Source organism: Maniola hyperantus, chromosome 26, assembly GCF_902806685.2.
Source record: "Maniola hyperantus chromosome 26, iAphHyp1.2, whole genome shotgun sequence".
NCBI classification, from domain to species: Eukaryota; Metazoa; Arthropoda; class Insecta; order Lepidoptera; family Nymphalidae; genus Maniola; species Maniola hyperantus.
The window spans coordinates 3,412,112-3,429,422 of NC_048561.1; the positions used below are offsets into that span (position 1 = coordinate 3,412,112).

General features: G+C 40.6%; 2 protein-coding genes across 5 annotated transcripts in view; one reads left to right on the plus strand and one right to left on the minus strand.

The window, feature by feature from the left end:
* LOC117994095 (phenoloxidase-activating factor 2-like) overlaps nt 1–17,311 on the plus strand; it is a 56,772-nt gene that overhangs the window by 24,275 nt on the left and 15,186 nt on the right. For 3 of the 4 annotated variants that reach the window (XM_069507561.1, XM_069507564.1, XM_069507563.1), the window contains one exon: nt 687–1,852. In XM_069507561.1, the coding sequence (XP_069363662.1) occupies nt 687–854 (168 nt within the window). In that variant the 3' untranslated portion in view covers nt 855–1,852. Of the gene's footprint in view, nt 1–686; nt 1,853–17,311 lie in introns of those variants that run through there. The other variant, XR_011238214.1, reaches the window with a different exon arrangement.
* Nucleotides 3,326–17,096, minus strand: LOC138404178 (phenoloxidase-activating factor 2-like). Its single transcript, XM_069507565.1, has 9 exons — nt 17,027–17,096; nt 15,932–16,023; nt 15,100–15,208; nt 13,843–14,046; nt 12,543–12,651; nt 12,012–12,123; nt 11,690–11,859; nt 7,479–7,637; nt 3,326–3,585 (listed from the first exon to the last, which is right to left on the minus strand). Exons 1-9 carry the CDS (start codon nt 17,029–17,031, stop codon nt 3,421–3,423), a joined length of 1,125 nt encoding a protein of 374 aa, XP_069363666.1. The 5' UTR covers nt 17,032–17,096; the 3' UTR covers nt 3,326–3,420.

Here is a 17,311-nt window from a genome sequence, read left to right on the forward strand (position 1 = left end):
CGAATTTTGGAAGAAAAGTGACAAGTCATTAGTCATGTCAAATGTCTTCCATCAATTACTATAAATTTCGTTTTAAAAAAAAAACAACTGTCAAAACACTGATCTATGGTCTCCTTGAAGATAATAATGGGTAGAGGTTATGTTACCGATGTAAACAAATGCCTGTCAGTGTCAAAATTCTATTGCAAAATAAAAAGGAAAACAATTATAATAAAGGTGTAACGAGACCGTCTAGGTACACGTTACATCTTGTAGTATATACATATATTTCTTACTACATCGGTCTTTATTTAGAATATTTATATTAAAATCCCCAAAAACTATTGATCTTTTCCTTTGTTCCAGCTGCGTTGAATAAATTTCAAAAAAGTTTTCAATGTTAGTTGAGGGTAGTTTGTATACAAAATATTTATATATATATATATTTTATTATATTATTTTATTATATTATATTATATATTGTAGAACCCAGCTGATCTTCGCTACGCCGTGGTAGCTTACGGCAACTTTTAAATTTTAACTTTGTGTCAACTGTCATGTGTAAAGTACAAGGATGTACTTTTGACATGACAGTTGACACAGAGTTAAAATGGCGCGTGAGATCTCATGTTGTTCGGACTAAAAACTTTATATATATATATATATATATTTTTTATTATATTATTATATTATATTATATATTGTAGAACCCAGCTGATCTTCGCTACGCCGTAGTGGGCTTGGTAGCTTACGGCATAGGCTGCGGGCAGGCGGACGTCCCCGGCGTCTACGCCAAGGTGCCAGAGCTCTACAACTGGATATCCACCAAGATCGCGATGGAAGGCATCAGCGACATGCCTTATGTTTTAAACTGATCAATAATTGGGTATTTGACTCCAATTTTTTTATTACTTTATTATAAACTAGCTTATGCTCGCGACTTCGTCCGCGTGGACTACACAAAATTCAAACCCCTATTTCACCCCTTAGGGGTTGAATTTTTAAAAATCCTTCTTTAGCGAATGCCGACGTCATAATAGCTATCTGCATGCCAAATTTCAGCCCGATCCGTCCAGTAGTTTGAGCTGTGCGTTGATAGATCAGTCAGTCAGTCACCTTTTCATTTCATATATTTTGAAGAAGACTATGACGTATGACGTAAACTGAAAAAACTAATTAAGTAAATCGATCAAATAACAAAAAAGTTATAAGCATATTTCTGATTAGACAGAGATAGCGTTATAGCATTTTGACGTCACATCTTATTAAATGCCATAGTAGCTTCGTGCGGTTTCATACATATTTTCGTTTTGCGAGAAAGGGATAGAAGACCCTCCCACTCCAAAATTAAAATGCCTGTAACTTTGTAAATCTTTGTTGGATTTTAATATTTTTTTCAGCGTACGTCATTATTTTCGTCCTAGTTTATAATAAAGTAATAATATTTATCAAAATCAAACTCAAAAGTAGGAAAAAATACCCAATTACTCCAAGCTGTGATACCCTAGTGCAGTGGCCGGCAACCTTTTGAGATGGAAGAGCCAAAACAATTTACAAAATTTTCAGTTTTTAAAGAGCCCTTGGCCAGCGTGGTACACTATGGCCACAATACCCTTCTCCCTCTGAGAGGAGACCCGTGCTCTGTAGCGTTTACTCCAGGGGCTCGATTGCGGTAGAATGACAGCTACAATGTCACGATCGCGATCACCTCTGATTGGTTGGCGCTCGCTCACTATTGGCTACAATGCATTGTTGCAAGAAGAATACCATAAATTCTACCAATCACAACAATTGGAATTATGTGTTTATCAAAATTTTTTTTTTTTTTAGTAATTATTTAATTATTTAAAGCATTTATTAAAAATTAAATTTATTAAAAATTAATTAAGCATTTAATCTGGTTTTTCATTTATTTACCTCTTATTTTAAAACTAACCCCTTATTTTAATACCTACTAGCGACCCGCCAGTACTGTCCTCGCACGGGTACCTTGATCTTGATATTATGACCCTATAGAGAGTGAGCAGGGTGGGAAGGGGGGGGGGGGATGTCTAATGAAAATCCTAATCCTAATATGTTTGGATGTTTGTTACTCAATCACGCAAAAACTACTGAACGGATTTGGCTGAAATTAAATAGGTACATTATTTTTTGCGTGATTTTTTTTTGACACCTCTACCATCGTTTGTTTGTTGGTTTGTCCTTCAATGACGTCGCAACGGTGCAACGGATTGACGTGATTTTTTGCATTGATAGATCAGTCAGTCAGTCAGTCAGTCAGTCAGTCACCTTTTCCTTTTATATATATATAGATGACTAGCTGATCCCCGCGGCTTCGCCCGCGTAGATTTAGGTTTTTAAAGATCCCGTATAGCCTATGTCACTCAGGAATAATGTAGCTTTCTACTGGTGAAAGAATTTTTAAAATCGGTTCAGTAGTTCTAAAGATTACCCCCTACAAACAAACTTAACGACATTACCTCTTTATATAATATAGCTGATCCCCGCGGCTTCGCCCGCGTAGATTTAGGTTTTTAAAGATCCCGTATAGCCTATGTCACTCAGGAATAATGTAGCTTTCTACTGGTGAAAGAATTTTTAAAATCGGTTCAGTAGTTCTAAAGATTACCCCCTACAAACAAACTTAACGACATTACCTCTTTATATAATACAACGGGCCGTGCAGCAGAAATCGTAATATTTTAATTTCGCCATAACTTCAAAACCAAACGTCCAATTTTAATCATTCAAAGACCAAATATTATCTCCATAAACTGTTCTTAGTGATGAAATCATTTATTTTGATAAGGATTAATAGCATGAGTAAAATAAACGCGTTTAAATGTAGTCCAAAAAAAATTCAAGATTTTTAAATAAAAAAATGGTTGCTGTGCCTCACTCGACATAGATGGGTATAGTGTGTCGCGGACTTTTTTGTAGATATTTATAAGATCTACAATTAATTAGAACATTTTATGGTTCTATCTTTTATAGTTTAGGCAGCGTACGCAAAATAAGTAACTTTTCTGGTTGATTTTTTACACCTTGTGTCCGAAAAACCCAAATATCTTACGGAACCCTATTTTTTTCCAAAATAAAATATAGCCTATGTTACTCGTGGATAATGTAGCTTTCGAATGGTGAAAGAATTTTTAAAATCGGTCCAGTAGTTTTTGAGCCTATTCAGTACAAACAAACAAACAAACAAACAAACAAACAAACAAACAAACAAACAAAGTTTTCCTCTTTATAATATTAGTGTAGACAGAGGAGGGAGAGCGGGGACGCTGAGATACAGGTTGGTCAAACTTACTTTAGGGTCCCTGGCACAATTTTTAATAAGACCTTTGTAGGAACAAATAAATCATTTAATTTCATCTAACATAGACAGCTCGACAAATGTTAACTGCGGTGTGGATGCATCGTTAGAGATTTCTTAGTTTAAAAAGAGTTTAAATTATAAGGTCGGTCGCTGATTTGTTGCTTGGACAGCTGGCTGTTGACCCAGTCGTAGAACTCTGGCAACTTAGTATATACGATGGGACCTTCCCTTCCCAACCCGTACGTTGTTAAACCCACTAAGGTATACCGGAGATCAGCTGGGTTCTGAAACAGAAATAGATATAGAGGTGTAAAATATGTAAAGTTGTGTAACTTAGGCGAGTTTAAAGTTATTGCGGGATTTATTGACTGAGCGAAGCGAAATCTCTGAGGTCTATACCTACTCTGATTTTTAATTCGGTGGAATTCTGACGTTGTCATTTTTATACATCAGGGGAGTTATTTGTACGAAGAATTTCTAAGTACTACTTCGTATGAAAAACAGTGTGACCACCACCTGAAGTTCGATTTTACCCTAAATTACATGAAATCCCTATCAATATAAAAAGCCCTAAGACACAACTTCGCACTAAAATAGGGTGCAATCTTCAACAATGGAAAGTGAAAACTGGCAGCAATGGGATCGGTTGATTTGAGGATGTAACCTTGACTTTTATGTTGAACATTTCTAAGTTTATTTTTAGTTCCTTTTAATTTTATTCATCTTGATGTGCCTAAAAGTACACGCTTAGATTATTATGATTCAGGATTTTTTAAGAAATTCTTTCACAAAAACCTTGTTCTTTACGAAAACAACAAAAAATCGGCCAAATCGGTTGATTTGTTCTCAAGTGATGATCTTCCATACATGCGGCAATTGATTTATTTAAAGTTTTCTTCTTTGTGGGAATTGTTTTATCTCTGGTAACATTAAGAAACGTCAGAATTCCTAGGAATTAAAAATCTGTAGGGCCATTGTCTAAAACCTGCATCAATCATTATTACAATCTCAATTGTTCTGATTGGCTGAATTTGTGCTGTTCTTGTTGCAACAATGCATTGTAGCCAATAGTGAGCGAGCGTCAACCAATCGGAGGTGATTGCGATCGTCACACTGTAGCTGTCAAACTACCGCGGTAGGGCTCCAGGCTATAGGTACTTAAGTGAAATTGCACTTGTCCGTCTGTCTGTCTCTGTCAGAGCCTTATCTTATAACTGCAGGCCGATTGCGAATCGACTGCATCTATCATTTAATGACAGCATCAATGTCAAAATATGGTTTTCCTATCACGGTTCGGTGAGACAGTCCACAAAGGATAGATGTGGACAAAAAAATGTTTTGACAGTTCATTTACACTATCGATAAAATTTATTGTATGAAAAATGCTATCGCGGACGCGTTTTGAAGTTTGATGTCATATAAGAACCTCGACAAATGTTACGTCAAATGAGGTTTTCATTGAAACAACTCGAGAGGTGTTTTTATCAGTGACATAAGCTATCCGCAAATCGTTTTACTACTCATATTAATTAAAATAAAGTTATGAAAGGGATTAAAAAAGGCTATAGTAATTCTTCTGCTAGATAAGAAATCAATTATTAATTTTAGAAGCTAGTATAATAGTATAAAAGCATTTTTAGATTAATATAAGTCTCATAAGTACTTTTAAAAGAATATGTGATGACTCTTTCATTAGTAGGTTTGATGCACAGAGTACATTAAATATAGAGGTATACTAACACTGAGAAATGAGAATCACAGAGTACTTTTTACACGCACCTATAACTTCTTGGAGAACAGTTATGTGCATTTTAAGTAAATAATTAAATATCATTGCTTTAACGGTGATGGAAAACATCGTGTGGAAACCTGCATGCCTGAGAGTTCTCCAAAATGTTATCAAAGGTGTGTGAAGTCTACCAATCCGCATTTGGCCAGCGTGGTAGACTATGGCCAAAACTCTTCTCACACTCAAGAGAACCGTACTCTATAGTGAGCCAGCGACAGGCTGAACATAATAGTATACCTTTATACCTTTGAGAACAATATGGAGAACTCTCAGGCATGCAGATTTCCTCATGATGTTTCCTTCACCGCTAAATCAAGTTAAGTATATTAATTGCTTAAAACGCACATAACTCTTAGAGATGCGTACCTAGAATTGAACCCCCAACCTTCAATTATTCAGAGGTGGAGATCCTAACCACTAGGCTTTTCGGGGGACTTCTAAAATTATTCCCCAAAGTAATGTCCAAAAGTCAAATCATTTTCTGATTTAATTGATTTAGCTTTGGAAATTACTTTGGAATTTAAATTATTTAGGCAAATAAAACAACATTTTGATGATTTTTTATGTATTCTTTTATTAAAGTAGATTAGATTCTGACATTTTAATTATATCACCATCTGCTTCTTATAAATCTAATCTGGCACCGTTCATTATTTTATTTGTCTCTGCACGGGGTCCAAGAGCTCGAGTTCACAACATATCCCAATCCATATCTTTGTCAGGATGAAGAAATGAATGCAGCACTGTATCACCTTTGCCTGAAAAAAAATTATGATAACTGAGTAAGTGACCACTGACTGTGTTGCTTAATCTATACCACTAGGCACTACCAGCTTTTGTTTAGGTATGATGTTGTCTGCGAAGACTTTAGAATCAGTGTATATGGTATCTTTGTTACTAATTTAGCTAATCCAAATTGTTTCTTTAAATATTTGTGGTGCGAAGGAGTAAGAAACATCCAAACTTTCATATGAAGAGCAACATTTTAGGCAGCTCTAGATACATAAGGAAACATACTCGAGAAAGCACTTGTAGTGTGGAGGTACTTACTATGAAGTCATAACCACCAGTAGCAATGGACTCAATTTGTATAATAGGTACTTTATGAAACGCTGTTAAAACTCCTCTAACTTTTCGGAGTTTAATACCATTGTATAAATAAATATCACTTGCTTAGCTGTGAAGGAAAAGGAAGATCGTGAGGAAACCCGCATGAGAGCCTTTACTTGTATTTAATGATAACGTTTGTTAACTTACGAGTTCTAACTTCTACCACACCTCGTCACACAACAACTTCTCGAAGCAGCCACAGTCCGTCAATAAGGGTCCCAATACTTAGGCAAATCAGTGCCCAGGCATTTGCGTATAAGTTCAGTGAGAAAAACTAAGTCTCCGGAGTCCGAGGAGCAAGCAAAGTTGCAGAATTAATCACAAAAAACAAACGGGTAAACTAAGGAAAAACAACAAAAAATTGTACTCTGTGGTCTGGGGTTCTAAATAGTTAGGTACCACAGACTAACTACTTATTTGTAATAAGTAACGTAGCCAAATTTAGGAGACTGTTATGTCCATGTAAATTGCTAGATTACCAAGTGATTACCATAGATATTCGATTTAGTCGGGTTATAAATAGGTCCGTGCTACCAATACGTCATCAAAATGTCGATAATGACCAAATGCGATATAGTGCATTAGTCGTCCGCGATAGCAAATTTATCAACTGTAACGATCACGATTCTTAAGGATATTTCTATTGCGATGTCACATGTCAGTTTACGGCAATCGGCCTGCAGCTGCGCGATTGCGGTAGAATGACAGCTACAATGTCACGATCGCAATCACCTCTGATTGGTTGGCGCTCGCTCACTATTGGCTACAATGCATTGTTGCAACAAGAATAGCACAAATTCAGCCAATCGCAACAATTGAGATTGTAATAATGATTGATGCAGGTTTTACAAAATCGACTTACTGAATTACTGAACGTAATTACTTCAAATTGTAATTTATTAAAAGTATGCTCCTGGAAACAGCATATTACACAATTGAAGATTATATAAATGGTAAAAGAGCGTGGATTTGACCTGCAGCTCGTTTCAGCAACGCGCAGGACTGCAAATACTTTTTAGTTATAAAAGATTCATCTTCATCATCAGCCTGTGGATGTCCACTGTTGGACATAGGCCTTCCCTAAAGAGCGCCACCACACCCGGTCCTCAGCCTTCCTCATCTAGCCACTTCCCGCCAGCCTCTTTATATCGTCGGTCCATCGTGCTGGAGGGCGTCCCACACTACGCTGAAGATACTTGCTTGTATAAAAGAATAAGTACACGGATTTCGGACTTTACAACTAAAGTATACTAAGGATATTTTGTCGTACAAACTCACCCCTGCAGGACAGACGAGAGGCATACCGCCGTTCATGAGGGACGTGTGGACATCGGGCGCCATCATCGCGCAGGTGAGTGAGTGGTTCAAGTCCTTTAAGATTAGATCGGGATGCTTCTTTGTCTCACATTCATCTTGATCCACCAAGAACAAAGTTAACTGGAAATATACAAATAATTTTTGAAACAGAGCTAATGTTTTATTAACAACTAGCTTTTTTTTTTTTTTTTTTTTTTTAAATCATAGATTGCTCTATTTACCTCTGACGTGGAGATCAGAGTCTTTGGTATTACGTTTTTAATTATTTTTAAATGAAATAAAATCTAAAATTTTATTTCCATTTATATATTTAATATTTTATGTTTAATATTTATTTTATATATTATTTCTATTGTTGGTCTTTTTACTTCATGTTATTATAACATGAAGTAAAGAGCCTTTGCTTGTAAAAAAAAAAAGAAGGTACATATATAATTATTGTGATATTTTATTTTATATATTTGTTAAGGTACTGGCCACAATAACATTATTGTGGCTAATTTATAAGTATTTTTATTTAGTTTATATTTATTATTTGTATTTTTATTTTATATATGTGCTATATGTTTTATAGCACATATATAAATAACTTGATTATTTGTTTTGACTTATTATTTTTTCTGCTATGTATTTACAAAATTTTAAAAATATATCTCTTTTGTCTTTATTCTCCAAAAATGTATTTATTGTTCCTAGTGTAATATTGTCATCTAAAATTATTTCGGTTTCGAATCGTATTTTTGCGAATCTCGGGCAATCCAGCAGCAAATGAAGTATATCTTCATTCACCTCTGGATCGCACTGGCACGATGGACTCGCCTTGCACTTGAATTTGTGCAAGTAGTATGCGAATCCACCGTGTCCCGATAGAACTTGCGTTGTGGTCGAGTCCAGTTTCATGGTCCTTATGATTTTGTAGGCGTTCCTGACGTCTGGCAGAAAAGCTTTTGTTGTGTTGGCGGTGTCGCCTTCACTATATCTCTTCTGCCAGACGTCGAGGGTAGCTTGTCTGATTTGTCGTTTTACATACGAAACGGGGCAGGCGTCGTAATCCGCTTTGCTTTTTTTGTGGAGAGCTGCCTGTTTGGCCAGCTCGTCAGCGCGTTCGTTGCCCTCGATGCCCACGTGAGCTTTTATCCAATACAGTCGTATTTCCTTGCCTTGTTGGCGGAGGTTTGCTATTTGCTTCCTTATTGCAAAGGCCAAGGGGTGAAATGACCTGTGGTTTCTCAGCAAGTCCAGTGATGACCTGGAGTCGCTGAGAATGCACACCTCATCGTCCTTCCCCTTGGAGAATTTTTCAATTGCCCTTCGGAGAGCAAATAACTCCGCTTGAAACACGGTACAGTAAGGCTCAAGTCTACTAGCTTATGCTATAGCTATTATTAACAACTAGCTTATGCCCGCTACTTCGTCCGCGTGGACTACACAAATTTTAAACCCCTATTTTACACCCTTAGGGTTGATCTTTAACTATGTGCTTAATAAAATATGTAATACTGCTAATTGCAAAAATATTAACTACAAAACTTCTTTATAGACACTTCAAAACTGACAGAGTTTCATACAAACTTCAAACCCCTATTTTACCCCTTCAGGGGTTGATTTTTGAAAAATTCTTTCTTAGCGGACGCCTACGTTGTAATAGCTATCTGCATGCCGAATTTCAGCGTGATCCGTCCAGTAGTTTGAGCTGTGCGTTGATAGATCAGTCAGTCAGTCAGTCAGTCAGTCAGTCAGTCAGTCACCTTTTCCTTTTATATATATAGTCTAGCTGATGCCCGCGACTTCGTTTGGATGGATGGATGGATTTAGGTTTTTAAAAGTCCGAGGGAACTCTTTGATTTTCCGGGATAAAAGTAGTCTATGTCACTCTCAGGTCCTTAAGTATACCCATGCAAAAAATCACGTCGATCCGTTGCTCTGTTGTGATGTGATTGAAGGACAAACCAACAAACAAACACACTTTCGAACTTATAATGAGGGTACTGATGGCAAGTCAGCCCTTGACTACGATTTGACATGGTAGTAAGTGTGTCTACGATGGAAGTGAGAGCGATTCACAGAGTACCGAGAGAGTGAAGGAGTTGTCTTTCCAGTCCATACTGTACCATAAATGCCCGGGGGGTGGCATTGTGGGGCTGAGGCAGGCCATGTTAATGTGAGATGTACCTGCTTATGAACTTTGGTGGAGTAATCGCCCCTCAAGGAGTCGTCCTCCCAGTCCATGCTGTAGCACTGAGTCCCGGGGGGTGGCATTGTGGGGCTGAGGCAGGCCACGTTGATGTGAGATGTACCTTCTTTTGAACTCTGGTGTAGTAATCGCCCGTGAAAGAGTCGTCCTCCCAGTCCATGCTGTAGCACTGAGTCCCGGGGGGTGGCATTGTGGGGCTGAGGCAGGCCACGTTGATGTGAGATGTACCTTCTTTTGAACTCTGGTGTAGTAATCGCCCGTGAAAGAGTCGTCCTCCCAGTCCATGCTGTAGCACTGAGTCCCGGGGGGTGGCATTGTGGGGCTGAGGCAGGCCACGTTGATGTGAGCTGTACCTTCTTTTGAACTCTGGTGTAGTAATCGCCCGTGAAAGAGTCGTCCTCCCAGTCCATGCTGTAGCACTGAGTCCCGGGGGGTGGCATTGTGGGGCTGAGGCAGGCCACGTTGATGTGAGATGTACCTTCTTTTGAACTCTGGTGTAGTAATCGCCCGTGAAAGAGTCGTCCTCCCAGTCCATGCTGTAGCACTGAGTCCCGGGGGGTGGCATTGTGGGGCTGAGGCAGGCCACGTTGATGTGAGCTGTACCTTCTTTTGAACTCTGGTGTAGTAATCGCCCGTGAAGGAGTCGTCCTCCCAGTCCATGCTGTAGCACTGAGTCCCGGGGGGTGGTATTGTGGGGCTGAGGCAGGCCACGTTGATGTGAGATGTACCTTCTTTTGAACTCTGGTGTAGTAATCGCCCGTGAAAGAGTCGTCCTCCCAGTCCATGCTGTAGCACTGAGTCCCGGGGGGTGGCATTGTGGGGCTGAGGCAGGCCACGTTGATGTGAGATGTACCTTCTTTTGAACTCTGGTGTAGTAATCGCCCGTGAAAGAGTCGTCCTCCCAGTCCATGCTGTAGCACTGAGTCCCGGGGGGTGGCATTGTGGGGCTGAGGCAGGCCACGTTGATGTGAGATGTACCTTCTTTTGAACTCTGGTGTAGTAATCGCCCGTGAAGGAGTCGTCCTCCCAGTCCATGCTGTAGCACTGAGTCCCGGGGGGTGGCATTGTGGGGCTGAGGCAGGCCACGTTGATGTGAGATGTACCTTCTTTTGAACTCTGGTGTAGTAATCGCCCGTGAAAGAGTCGTCCTCCCAGTCCATGCTGTAGCACTGAGTCCCGGGGGGTGGCATTGTGGGGCTGAGGCAGGCCACGTTGATGTGAGATGTACCTTCTTTTGAACTCTGGTGTAGTAATCGCCCGTGAAAGAGTCGTCCTCCCAGTCCATGCTGTAGCACTGAGTCCCGGGGGGTGGCATTGTGGGGCTGAGGCAGGCCACGTTGATGTGAGCTGTACCTTCTTTTGAACTCTGGTGTAGTAATCGCCCGTGAAGGAGTCGTCCTCCCAGTCCATGCTGTAGCACTGAGTCCCGGGGGGTGGCATTGTGGGGCTGAGGCAGGCCACGTTGATGTGAGATGTACCTTCTTTTGAACTCTGGTGTAGTAATCGCCCGTGAAAGAGTCGTCCTCCCAGTCCATGCTGTAGCACTGAGTCCCGGGGGGTGGCATTGTGGGGCTGAGGCAGGCCACGTTGATGTGAGATGTACCTTCTTTTGAACTCTGGTGTAGTAATCGCCCGTCAAGGAGTCGTCCTCCCAGTCCATGCTGTAGCACTGAGTCCCGGGGGGTGGCATTGTGGGGCTGAGGCAGGCCACGTTGATGTGAGCTGTACCTTCTTTTGAACTCTGGTGTAGTAATCGCCCGTGAAGGAGTCGTCCTCCCAGTCCATGCTGTAGCACTGAGTCCCGGGGGGTGGTATTGTGGGGCTGAGGCAGGCCACGTTGATGTGAGATGTACCTTCTTTTGAACTCTGGTGTAGTAATCGCCCGTCAAGGAGTCGTCCTCCCAGTCCATGCTGTAGCACAGAGTCCCGGGGGGTGGCATTGTGGGGCTGAGGCAGGCCACGTTGATGTGAGCTGTACCTTTTTTTGAACTCGGGTGTAGTAATCGCCCGTGAAGGAGTCGTCCTCCCAGTCCATGCTGTAGCACAGAGTCCCGGGGGGTGGCATTGTCGGGCTGAGGCAGGCCACGTTGATGTTCGGTTGGATCACGAATGGAGTAACCATCAGCAACAATGCTACGTTGTTAAGGTCTGGTGACAAAAAAAATAGTTACTCTTAAAATCACTACCAATCATCAAAAATTCGCTGCTTATATATTATATTATAAATGCGAAAATATGTCTGTTTGTAGATTTATTGGTTTGATGGTTTGTCCAGTCAAGCTTTTTGAAAAATCACTCACATTGATGATGACCGCGCTGCTCGTGCACGATAATACGTTCGACTAAACGGTCCTGGTGGACGTAGGGCTCCTCCTCATCCTTCGTCTTCCATTCACCAGCTCGGCACATCAGCTGAAAACATGCAGCACATTTTTCATATCCCGTACTAGAAAGTACATAAAAAAAACCAGCCAAGTGCGAGTCAGGCTCGCACACTGAGGGTTCCGTACTACAGTCGTATTTTTTCGACATTTTGCACGATAATTCAAAAACTATGATGCATAAAAATAAATAAAAATCTGTTTTAGAATGCACAGGTGGAGACCTTTCATATGATACCCCACTTGATATAGTTATCTTACTTCGAATATTGAAAATACTAATTACTAGTTCGTGACCACAATTTAATTTTTTTTGTGTGATATAACCCCTTAATTCATGGTTTTCATAGTTATCCTATAAGGGTTCCGTTTTTCCTTTTGAGGCACGGAACCCAAAAAATGATTCGGAATAACCCCAAATTCGCATTCACCCTAATGCACCCTACTTACAGCACTAGGGTGTAAAAACCAGACGCTGCTCGCTGCAGTCAACACCACGGATGGGTGAATGAGCGCGCCTCCTCCGAGGTGATCACCGTGATACTCGTACCAGCCACCTCTGTTGAAAAAAGTTTTGACAAGTATATATCGTCGTATCTAGGGTTGCCAGGTCGCCAAACCTAATAGCCGGACAAACCAGCCAGTTTGGCCGGGCATTTGGATAGAAAGGCCGGACCACGGACACCCTACATTATTGAGGGTTTTGTGTCTTAGTACGTACGATTTTGTGTCTTTGTAGGTACGACAATTTTTTTAAATGTAAAATCAAGCTTTTTTTATTATTGTCATAAATCTTGTTGTCACGCAGCACTGCCGCCTGCGGGAGCGACCGACAGTTGGATTGGTGGGATTTATCAAACCAAACACTCAGACGCTTTAATTATATTTACTAATTATTAAGTACTAGCTTTATGCTCGCGACATCGTCCGCGTGGACTACACAAATTTCAACCCCCTTTTTCACCCCCTTAGGGGTTGAATTTTTAAAAATCCTTTCTTAGCGGTTGCCTACGTCAGAATAGCTATCTGCGTGCCAAATTTCAGTCCGATCCATCCAGTAGTTTGAGCTGTGCGTAGATAGATCAGCCAATCAGTCAGTCTTTTCCTTTTTAGGGTTCCGTAGTAAACAAGGAACCCTTATAGTTTCGCCATGTCCGTCCGTCTGTCTGTCTGTCTGTCCGTTTGTCCGTCTGTCCGTCTGTCCGTCTGTCCGTCTGTCCGTCCGTCCGTCCGTCCTCGGTTAATCTCAGAGACTATTAGTGCTAGAAATCTGTAATTTGGCATGGGTATAAACATTAATCACGCCGAAAAAGTGGTGAAATAAAATTTTGATAAATATTTTTTTTAGGGTAGCTCCCTTACATGTAAAGTGGGGATGAACTTTTTTTTTTCTCCTCTACCCCATAGTGTGGGGTATCGTTGAATAGGTCTTTTAAAAATACTGTGGGTCTGTGAACATCATTTTTTGATTACTAGATCCGTTTGTAAAATAATATGATGTTTTAAAGTGTTAATTTTTATTAGAGTCAAGTGCCCCCCCCCCTCTATCAATCAAATGGTAGTATATAGGAACGTGAAAAAATTCACAGCAGTAGTATATATAATCAATTTTAAAGGAAAACTATCATGGCTAAGTAGGGTTCACAGGTTAAGGAGTTTACATCTGTTTTTCGAGGATTGTGACTACGGAACCGTACACTGCGCGTGGCTCGCCACGCACTTGGCCGGTTTTATATATTTAGATACTCACTGGTTGTTATTCCGCAACAAAGCAACAATCCAGGGGAACTCAGTGAAGTCAGCGTTACCAGTTCCCGCACGTTCTCTGCCAGCGTTGGTGTACCCGCAACCTGGTGGCGGCTGGAGGGAAGGCGGCACTGGCTCCAGTCTAACTTTGTCCCTAGGACAACAGGTCTCGAGGAAAGTACACTCATTTGCCGATTTGCTTTGCATCCTGAAAATATGCAATATTCATCATCATCATCACTGTAGTCAACCGTTAGACGTTCACTTCTGGACATAGGACTCCTATTAGTATAGGATCCTGATATAGAACGACCTTCACCGAGCTGGTTCATGGATGAAACGTTTTTATATTTAATTAATTAATCCTACTAATATTATAAACTAGCTGACCTGCCCCGGCTTCGCTCGGGTGGAGTTTAGAAAATTGAGGGGGAGGTTGAATTAAATTTTTCTCTCCGTAAGAACCATCTTCGTATTCAAGGAATATTATAAAAAAAGAATTAGCGAAATCGGTTCAGCTGTTCTCGAGATTTGCGATGAGCAAGACATTGTGATTCATTTTTATATTATAGATGTGAAAGTGTGAATGTTTGGATGTTTGGATGTTCGTTATTCAATCACGCAAAAACGGCTGAACGGATTTGGATGAAGTTTGGAATGGACATAGATTATAGGAAAATCAAAAAGTTCCCACGGGATTTTTAAAGACCTAATTCCACGCGGACGAAGTCGCGGGCATCAGGTAGTATGCAATATTTATCATCATCATCACCAAAGTCAACCGTTAGACGCTCACTTCTGGACATAGGACTCCTATAGGGACTTTTGGGGTTACCTACAGTTTTTGCAATTCACGAAGGCGAGTGAACTTTAGTTGTGGTTACGTCATATACACGGACAAAAAGCGGTAAACAATAGGTGGGGCGTTGACCAGAGTTTTGCACGCTATACATTGCGAAGGCAAATGGTTGTTGGTATTGAATTGTGTTTAGGTTGTATAACAATAACGCTAAGTGTTTGCTAGCGTTCTGGTTACATCCTGTAGATATTGAGTGCAATACTTGAGCCTCAATAGCTCAATGGTTGAGGAGCGGACTGAATTCCGAAAGGTCGGCGGTTCAAACCCCACCCGTTGCACTATTGTCGTACCTACTCCTAGCACAAGCTTTACGCTTAGTTAGAGGGGAAAGGGGAATATTAGTCCTGATTAGTATGGCTTAATTCTTTAAAAAAAAACGTGCAATGAGTAGTTATTGTGTACCTGTAGCTGAATAGCGAGGCGGGGTCAATCTGCGGCGGCGCCAAGTCACACATGGAAGCTTTCACGCATATGCCTACGTTTTGTTGTTGCGTATAACACGTCACAGGAGCTGAAAATGTAAGTAGTTTATAAATAATAGTTATTTGTTATGCAAGGCTGCAAAGTTGTAACTTTGTCGCGAGAGTTTGTATTGAATTCCGAGCAAGCGTTGTAATTCCTCATACGCATGGCTAAGGTATGGAATACTCTTCCATGATGTGTTTCCTACCAATTACAACCCGGGGGTCTTTAAAACAAGAGTGAAGAGGCATCTTCTAGGTAAACGCGTCCCATCTTAGGCCGCGTCATCACTTTCCATCAGGTGTGATTGTGGTCAAGCGTTTGCCTATAATGAATAATAAAAAAATATAATTAATAAAATAATAAAATAAAAATATATAAATTATTGTAATTGACGTATAATGTGTATTTATGAATAAATGACTATGACTATGACTATCGAAGGACTCTAAGGTTCAAAAAATAAAATCCTGAGCGTAGCGAGGAATTCAAAGGCTAGAGCGCAAATAAACTTGCAGCCGTGCGAAACACACAACTTTTCATCTCACTACAGCCGCGAGGAAAACGCTAGATGCTTGATATAAGAGGCGCCAGTACCGTGAAGGTTTCAGTAAGAAGTTTCTATATTAATGGCCACAAGTCTGGCTATGAAGGAGATTCTAATTCAAGAAGATTCGATACATGAATAATAGTTATTTGTTATGCAAGGCTGCAAAGTTGTTAATATGCTTTAAAAAATATGTTAACTGAAGGTTAACTGTACGGTCTGTACCTGTGCTTGGAGTAGTTTTGATTGTGTGCCATCTAATATTATCAGCTGAACAGATCGCCAGCGTCACCATCAAAATCGGTACAGCTTGTAACCTGCGAAAGAGTTTTTTTAGAGGGGTGTCAACGGGACCGTCCGTCCGTCTGTCCGTCCATCCGTTAATCTGATATCATACTTATTTGAAACTAGCTTATGCTCGCGACTTCGTCCACGTGGACTACACAAATTTCAAACCCCTATTTCACCCCCTTAGGGGATGAATTTTCAAAAATCCTCTCTTAGCGGATGCCTACGTCATAATAGCTATCTGCATGCCAAATTTCAGCCAGATCCGTCCAGTAGTTTGAGCTGTGCGTTGATAGATCAGTCAGTCAGTCACCTTTTCCTTTTATATATTTAGATTAGCCATAAGATAGGTCGAGATGGCAATCGGGATATGAGGCGGGGGGACGCCACGCGCACCCGCACGTCACCCGCGCTCGCCCGCACCGGGTTAGCGCGGAGGCTGTCCGGGTGTGCGAGGCGTTCCCACCTCGATTGCCATCTCGACCTGTCGCGTACTTAAACATGCACACAGCGGGAAGCGACTTTAGTCTATACCTAGGTTATAGGTACTACCTACTAGGTAGCTGATGCGCGCGACTTCGTTCGCGTGGATTTAGGTTTCAAAATCCCGGGGAACTCTTTGAATTTTCGGGATAAAAAGTAGCAGGTTAATAACTATATCCACATACAAAAAATCACGTCGATCCGCTGCTCCGTTGCGACGTGATTGAAGGACAAACCAACAAACCAACAAACAAACACACTTTTGCATTTATAATAAGGGTACTGATATGATGTATTTAGTGTACTTAGGGGATGCCCAAGACTTCGTCCGCGTGGATTTAAGTATTTAAAATCCCGTGGGAACTCTTTGGTTTTCCGGGGTAAAAAGTAGCCTATGTCCTTCCCCGGGATGTAAGCTACTTCTGTACCAAATTTCATCTAAATCGGTTAAACCGTTGGCAGACAGATAGACAGACAGACACAAGTTTAGGAAGGTAAAGGAGGGTAGGTAGGTAGGCAGTAGTTATTTAAAACAGTTTTTACACTCACCTCATGTTGCAAACAGATTAATAAACTAGTATACGCCGTTTGGCATCTGCAAAGTGGACTATTAATTTTGCTATCACATCAGAGTATTTAAATCAACTCTAGTGATGTGCGTATAATCATAATATAATATCGATAAAATTCAATTCTAAATAAATTTATTTATTTATTTAAAAACAAAGATACATTTAAAATATTAAATTACTGACAATTACGGTGTATCACAAAAACCTGCGGGGTGATTCGCTAACTCAGTTTCTAACACTGAATGATAGGCACGGAGCTCAT